Below are 8296 nucleotides of genomic sequence, written 5' to 3'. Positions count from 1 at the left end.
TGCAGCTTCTGAGGGAGTATAAATGACGTACTCCTGAAAAATCAGGTAAATAATAAAAACAATTGTAAGTTACCAGTTCAGTAATTATCTAAAGAGCATAACTAAAGAGATATTATCACCAAAATACAGAGTGTGTGTGTGTGTGTGTGTGTGTATAGGAGACCAGAATGGTACTTAGAAGCATAGTATTAGATGCTTACACTGGATGAATAGGCACCTGTTTTGCTTATATACCGCTTGATTGCCATAGGGAAGTCAGGTAAATATGGACTTGTAAAAGAATCCAGAAAAAAGAAGGAAAAACAGCAAAACCGGACCATGCAAACTTAAGAATTCAGTGAGATTGACCATCAAGTTTGTTGGCATTATAATTAAAAGAGCTTTACTTGCATAGTACATTCAAAACGAGTATCATTATTGCAGCAATCACCATTAACAGTTCCATATTCTTCATGATAGCCTTAACAGCGCTTAATCAAAACATTTCCTTAGTCAATGAAAACACATCAAAATATTAAGGACAAGGCAGCATTGTGTTATTTAAAGGCACTAAAAGTATGTTATTTTGTGCTTGTAGTTCCAGTACAAAAGCTCCTTTTATTGCAAAAAACCAAAAACAGCTGTTCTCAAGCTACCTTCCCAAAGGCAGTTTCATGTTACAATGTCAGCAGGTGAAGGGACTATTCAAGTGGCAGAAACAGGTGGGTTGTTTGTTTTTTTGCATTAAACAAACACAAAAAGACATCTTTTCCCAGGAGGTCTTACTAATACTGCCACTGAAATATACTTGTCACTAAATTACTCCTCATAGCTTTTTTTTCTGTCAGTAATGCCATATTTCCCAACTCACACAACCTCCCTATGAACAGAAGTGGCATCCAACAATTGAGACATAATTGACCTTTGCGTAATTTCTAGATTAAAAGATAAACTGATCATAGGTAGAAGTCCAGCTTAAAGGATAAATCCAGTTGGGAAATCTTTCCAATAAAGCATGCAACTGAGATGACTTTTGATCTTCTCCAAAGAAATAATGGTTAACTATAGCAAGGGTGACCATTCCTTTCGTGGATTTGTCCGAACCCTAAAAACCAAACAAAAAGCAAATAAGCTCATGTCTGATTATTCGAATCCTATTCTTATTCAGCACTATATAATAGTAGAATTCGAAGCTTGCAAAGAATGACCCAAGGGGTATAACCAGCTGAAGAATCCAAAGAAATTAAAATTTTAAAGAATTCCAAGATGCTCACTGAAATAGTGTTAAAGTGACTGTTTCCAAAACAAAATTTTATTTGAGCCTCCAACAGTTTGCATAAACATAATACCAAGCGAATCAAACTGAAGAAACAGATTGAATTCCTGAAGCTATGTTAATTAAATTTTCTGGTGAATTGTTAAAATAATATGAAAAGTAAGAATTTTTCCCACTGCAAGCAGAAGACGGATTAGTCCTTTTTAATTCTACATCAAGGAGAAGCAGAGTTATCACCTTCTTTACTGTAACACACTCAGTGCTTGGCTGCCCTTAAAAAGGGTCAGGAAATTGCAACTAGTGGCTAAACAAGATACAGAGAATATCTTGAAAAAACTGCATTGCCTACTCATTGCCTGCAGGATACAATTTAAGGTTGTTGGTTAATGAGTGCAATGAAGTTAACTAAAGTGAATTTAGTATAATAATGTTGACCTGTAAAGCTTTACAGGGTTTAGGTTTTACTATCTGAGGGAGTGCATGCACCTTTATGAAAATTATTAGGAAATGGCTTTTTAAAGATCTTCCAGAAGCTAGTATGGCAGACAACACCTTCCACTGTGTACCTCACCTCCAGACCAAGAAAAAAGATAAGTAACATAAATTGGGCAACTGAATATACTAACTTCTAAGCTATTAAGAATATTTCCCAGAGTATTGTTTAATAGGTTTGCTTAAATCACAGAAGTGAAAAGTGAAATCAGAAGAAAGAAATAGGCTGTATGGAGGTCAACTCAGTTTAGGATCAGGAGGATGTAGAATACGTTTAGTCTTCATTAAAAAAAACTGAGAAACCGAACTTTAATTCAAACATATAGAGCAGAATATCTAGATCAGGCAAGCCAAACTTGCGACATCACATGACATACGCAACTTTTCCCCCATTGCCGGCAATGGGATGGGTGCGGTTTTGGCATGACGCGTCCGGCCCACGGGCCAGCAGTTTGACATGCGTTATCTGGATATTCTGTTGCTTTTGTTTTGCTAATATCATTCTATATCAAAATATAATTCAGACTCTATATATCTAGATACCGTAGAAAAAGTGCTCATATTTTATAGACATAGGTAAAGGTTCCCCCGCACATGCGTGCTAGTCGTTTCCAACTCTAGGGGCTGGTGCTCATCTCCGTTTCAAAGCTGAAGAGCCAGCGCTTGTCTGAGGACATCTCCGTGGTCATGTGGCCGGCATGACTAGATGCCAAAGGCGCGCGGAACGCTGTTACCTTCCCACCGTAGTGGTCCCTATTTTTCTACTTGCATTTTTACGTGCTTTCGAATTGCTAAGTTGGCAGAAGCTCGGATGAGTAACAGGCGCTCACTCTGTTACATGACACTCGGGATTCGACCCGCCAACTGCCGACCTTCTGATCGACTGAGCCACTGACATAGGCAGTTTATTTGAGATGCTGCTGTTCGATAAAGGACACCTCTCAAGAACGTCTCTCCAGTACAAGACAAATTCTAATTTCCTCCTCTGGTTTACTGTATCCATGGTAATATTAGTAGCATATGCTACCCCGTTTGCATCTACTAATACAACTATGTCAGTAAGTCAATGACAGATAATTTATACAATCTTAAGTGAGTATCTGGAAACACTACACGAGTTCAATGAGTTTCAAGTAAGCAAATACAAGAGTACAGGATTAATTTCTATCTGCTGTTTGGTATAATTGCAGCAATCTAATATTCAAGGGCATATTTGATTTAATGTATTCCTGAAATAAAAGATATAAAAACTTGTCATGTCAAGGACACCAAAAGAAAAGAAAATGCATATCAAAATTAATAGCACTAGAAAATAGCAATTGGGTGTTAACTTCAAAGGATGAAAATGAATCAATAAGCTGTACCCAAAAGGCAAAGCATTGAACAGAAGAAGAGAGGAGAATTCTAAGAAATGAACGTGATGCTTAAAAGGACAAACTCACTTTCAGCTCGATCCAAAAGTGCCAGGGCCTGGCATGGAGCCCACGTGCATAATACACAAAGTAGTCTCCATTCAAACTATTAACAACAGGCGTTCCATTTCCAAGCGACCAAGTGGACAGTGTTGAACCTTGATGTAGTCGAAGATATAAAGCCATGTGGCTTGAACCTGAAGCAGGTGATAAACAAAAATTACTGCATGAATTCAGAAGACAGGTTAGTGGAGTTGCCACATTTTCCCCCATCTAAAGCAAATTATGCACCAACTGCTTATTTAGGTTTTCCTAAAATCCTGGAAAGGATATTTTCCTAATGTATGGATTAATTCATGAACTATGTTTTTAAAAACATCTAGGAATTTTTTAATGTATCCTAAGAAAAGAGACTGGCACACTTGTCATAGCATAATTTACAGATATAGAATAAGAGAGCTGGAAGGGACCTTGGAGATCTTCTAGTCCACCCCCTACTCAAGCAGGAGAACCCATACCATTCTGGACTAATGGCTATCCAATCTCTTCTTAAAAACCTCCAGTAATGGAGCACCCATAACTTCTGGAGGCAAGCCATTCCAATGTCTAATTGTTCCATTGTAAGGAAATTTCTCCTTAATTCTAGGTTGGATATCTATTTGATAGGTTTCCATCTGTTATTTCATGTCCTGTCCTTGCTTTGCTTATCTTAGTCAACTATTTATCATAGTCAAAAATATATTCAGGTACAGCTTATTACAAGCATATTATATCTGTGATATGCTGTATTCACAATGATTGGCTACCTCTGAGAACTTTGACTGAAGGTGCCTGATTAAATATCAGATAACAATTGGATAAATAATTAGATGAATTAAATAATTTGCTATATCCAACTAGTTGTTAAGCTCAAATAATTCCCTACTAAGACTCTCAAAGCAAGGAAGGATGAGATGTTTACTCACCTATTACTTCAAAGGTTAGCTTTGTAGAATCCCATTGTGTTTGCTCTTGGGAAAGAAGCTGAAACTGAACAGGGTTTCGGGGAGTAATTGCTGGTGCAGGAAGATACCATGTTTTCCTTTTAAAAAGGGATTTTTTAAAAAAAAATTTTATCAATATAATTAACTGTAAGGGTCCTTTAAAATATTTCAAATTACTGTTTCACGTTAATTCTGTTCAACAAAGTATAATATGGTATATTAAAACCTAACATGTAAAAGGTTGCATGCAAAGGAACTAAAAATGATTAGCCTTTTTAATCTTAATATTAAAAGAAAAGGATAAATCTGTCAAAGTAGTGTTTGTCAGGTGTTTTAAAAAAACAACAAAAACAACAACAACACCCCACCCTTGTTTATCAGATCTCCAGGAAAATAATGACAAGCCAGTCAAAGTTTTGCTCAAAGCCGAAAACTTTGGCAAAGCAGAATGACAAGATTCTGCACTATTACACAGAGACAGGAGTAACTCTGATAGTCTTGCTGACAGATAAGGCCAAGCCCATTCAGAAAAACATTAGGATTCATTAAGACTCTTTAAACCTAAATAGAAAAGGGTGCAAAAACAAAAAAAACACAGCCTCCAAATAGCCAGAATTCTGCTGCATGGCACCCAGAACATTTTGTGTGTTGCTGGTTGCCATTGCCTTCTTCTAGGGTTGAGAGAGAAGGATTGGCCCTCTAGATCACCCAGTTGGCTTCATGCTCAAAGGAGGTCTAGGACTCATAGTCTCCTGCTTCTAGACTCCTGCCTTCACGCTTAGGCCCATTTTACGCTTCAAGATTAAAGGGATTAAAACAAAAAACCCTTCCTATCCCATACAGGAAGTTTTAGGAAGTCCCGTCAGTCCAGCAAAAGATACAGGAAGAAGAAAAAAAAAAGTTCCTCCTTCTCCCACTTTTCCAAGCAAATCCCAAACCGCATTTCCAGACTCTTTCCACTCCGACTGCGGCTTTGTTATGGGCATTGCTCTATTTTGCAATTGCTTTCCTTCTGGCAGTATTGGCTTAAAACGCAACAAGTTTCCTGATTCACTTGAAAATACTCATTTTTCAAAAGTGTTACATCAACCGATAACTCTGTAAACTAAATGGTTCATTGGGTGAGATCGCAACCAACCGAAAAACGTTGTTCACGGGCAAGATCCAAGGAAATCCACAGAGTGGGGATCCTCCCTCACAGGTGGCTGCAATAGAATCATTGAGCTCAGGCAGGTGGGGTGTAACGAGCGAAATTCCAGTGTAGTCCATCCCATTTATCCATATTCCAGAATCCCTTTTTCCCAAGTGACCATCCAGGCTATGAAATCTTCTGTTTAAATGCTGGAAAAACGACAAGACAAGAAGCTGCTAAAGCTTTGCCAGCTGTCCGTGAGGCAGATACAAAATAGCTCGAATGTCTGAGTGACTTCTAAAAAACGCCACATGAGTGTTAAATCTGTGCTTGTTGCACTAGACATTTTTCTTTCTCTACTTTTGGAAACCCACAAACTTGATTGTGTGATAGCCAACAGCATACTAATCAGATGTAGCAAGTCATGAAAAAAGAATTATGATCACAGCTTGCACTGAAAAAGCTGATAATATTACGGAAGCAAGGAAAGATCAGAGAGAGGAAGGTCCTGAGTGAGCGAGTAGGGTGGTTATCAGTTTAACCAAGTTATAAGCAGTAATAGCCCACTCTGGATACCAGTATGCCCACTCAACGTTTAAATATAGTTTTGCAGAAATGGCTGCTGATGTAATCTGCTCAGAGTTGCTTTAAATCACAAGATGGGCAGCAAATAAATACAATAATCTGGCTGACTATGCAATGAACCATAATAATCAAAATTATCTACTGATTTACCTGCCTCAGTGAAGTCAACTGACATGGCAAATCAAGCAAGTGACATAAATCATTGCAAAAATTAGATCCCTTTTCACAGTAATAACCATTTTCACAGTACAATGTATTTGCCAATCTTCTATCTCCTTCTATTCTATCCTAAAATAGTGCTTAAAATATTAGGAAATAAATAACTTGAACTATTTGATATTCCCAAATTAAATTCTTTGTTTTAAATGTCTATATAGGGTGGTAGATTTATGTGTATTGTTATGTGAAACGCTTTACAAGGGCTATGCTTTAAAGGGATTTACATAGAGTATGTATATAATCTGTACTAGAAGGCACACCTATTAGGAAACCATATTTTTATTTATTTAACACAGAGGTCCCCAACCTATGGGCTGCAGCCCACTACTGGGCCACAGTCCCTTGGTTGCCAAGCTGCCTGAATAGCTGGGCAGTGCACACACGTGCACGTGCTCCCCCCCCCGTGTCACTGTTGCTGCAAACATGTGGGAAGCGGCAGTGCCACTAGTATTGCACAGATGGCGGTAGCACCGCAAGCAGCAGGTGGCCACAGCATGATCCTTGCACTGGTAGTAGCATCACCGCAAGCCTGGAGGCAGCACAAGCCTCACACAGGTGCTGTTGTTGCTGAGAGCCTCATGTGCATGCTTGCAGCCCCATTTGTGTGGTGTGCATGCTTGCGGCCTGTTTGGATGTACGCGCACACGTGTGGCCACATTCACATTTGCGCACGGGCATGTAAAGCGCGTGCCCCTCCCTCTCCCACTAGGCTGCCAAAATAAAAAGGTTGGAGACCCTTGATTTAACAGATCTGAGTTGACATGCTCTTTTATCGTACCCATTTGAACACTTAGTACCTTGGTTGTACTGAACATCTAATCAGCCAGTAAATGTGGGAAAATGCCTAATGTTTCTGCAGGTTGATTTAAGTATTTGTTCTGATCTGCAGGATGCCTCCATTTCCATTTCCATTTCTACTTAAAATCAAATCAAATGATTTAAAGGTAGTCCTCAACTTATACCCATTTGAATTAACATTAGCCTCCAAAAAAGTTATGATATACATTTGAATTTATTACCACTGCCCCAGCTCTATGGTCACATGGTCATAATTTGGGCACTTGGCAATTAGGTTGCATTTAAAATTGGTCATGGTGTCCTTCAGTCACATGATCATGGTTTGTGACTTTTTTTTGCCAGTTTCTGGCAAAAATTGACATTAAGCTGGATTTGCATTTAAAATCATGTGATTTAACTTACAACCATCATAAAATGGTTGTAAAACTGGATCCAGTCACTTTACCACAATGGAAATTCTGGTCCCAATAGTGGTTACAAGTCCAGAACTAGCTGTGGCTTGCTATGAACCATGTGCAAGTTTTATAAGTTGCAAAAACAAATGTTGGCAACAGTAGAATTACCTTGAGATCTTATCTGTCAATAAAAGGATTTTAGTAAATGTTTATGATAAAAAATATTCATGATAAAAGTTACAACACAATAGAATAGTGAGTTTGTGTTTCAATCTTACCATCTTTATATGGACGGAGTTTTTTGGCATACGGGATCTTTTGAAAGATTGAGCCATAATAACATAACTGCTGGCTGAAATATATTGTTTATTAATCTGACTAGATATTTCAAAGGCTGCTTTGTAGTGTGCATTGATATGGCCCAGTTCTACACTTTTAAGAGTTTATGATATTTTGTTTTCTATCTAAGATCCTTTGTTTAAGCACTGCCATCAAGAGCATGAGTGTCTCCTTGAGAAATTGGGAATGAACCTTTAGTAAATATTTGAACACACAAGCCATGCCCTCATTTCAAGTTTTGTTAAGTTCTGCCTCCAACTGCAGGGCAAACCTAGGCATGTATTTCAGCATTTGGATTAGTTTTCTTGGGAATTTTGACTGCACCCTTTCCAAGCCCTGATACTGAATTCCTGGATTTAATGGGATAATGTGTCAGTTTCAAAAAGTTTGAATGAAGCTGTTACAGAGGCATCTTTGGAAATGAAGAGCAAGAATTTCTGCTGAATTCCTCTGGGCCATTTCCATTTTACATAAGGGGCAGATTGTAAATTAATAACTGTGGTTGTGTAAGAAATAAAACTCTCACAAAAATCAGTCAGCATGGCTGGAGATCTGTGATTATAAGACATTTGGATTGTCTTTTCCTATTTTATATTAGGAACAAAGTTGCCAAGACACTCTCTTATATTAAACCATGAAATAATTGGGAGGCAGCAGAATCAGTGCAGATGTCAAGGATTAAACTT

The 8296-nt window shown here is 38.1% G+C and overlaps 1 protein-coding gene across 3 annotated transcripts in view; it reads right to left on the bottom strand.

The window, feature by feature from the left end:
• Positions 1–241: 241 nt before the first annotated feature.
• ERMP1 (endoplasmic reticulum metallopeptidase 1) overlaps positions 242–8296 on the bottom strand; it is a 46087-nt gene continuing 38032 nt past the window's right edge. For 2 of the 3 annotated variants that reach the window (XM_083352545.1, XM_083352546.1), the window contains 4 exons: positions 5281–5483; positions 4125–4240; positions 3190–3356; positions 242–1084 (listed from right to left, as the gene is read on the bottom strand). In XM_083352545.1, the coding sequence (XP_083208671.1) occupies positions 920–1084; positions 3190–3356; positions 4125–4240; positions 5281–5483 (651 nt within the window). In that variant the 3' untranslated portion in view covers positions 242–919. The remainder of the gene's footprint in view (positions 1085–3189; positions 3357–4124; positions 4241–5280; positions 5484–8296) is intronic. The other variant, XR_014491192.1, reaches the window with a different exon arrangement.

The sequence above is a fragment of the Vipera ursinii genome (genome assembly GCF_947247035.1).
Source record: "Vipera ursinii genome assembly, chromosome: 2".
Classification (NCBI taxonomy): Eukaryota; Metazoa; Chordata; class Lepidosauria; order Squamata; family Viperidae; genus Vipera; species Vipera ursinii.
The sequence above is the reverse complement of the archived record's forward strand: the minus strand, read 5'-3'. Positions and strand labels throughout refer to the sequence as shown.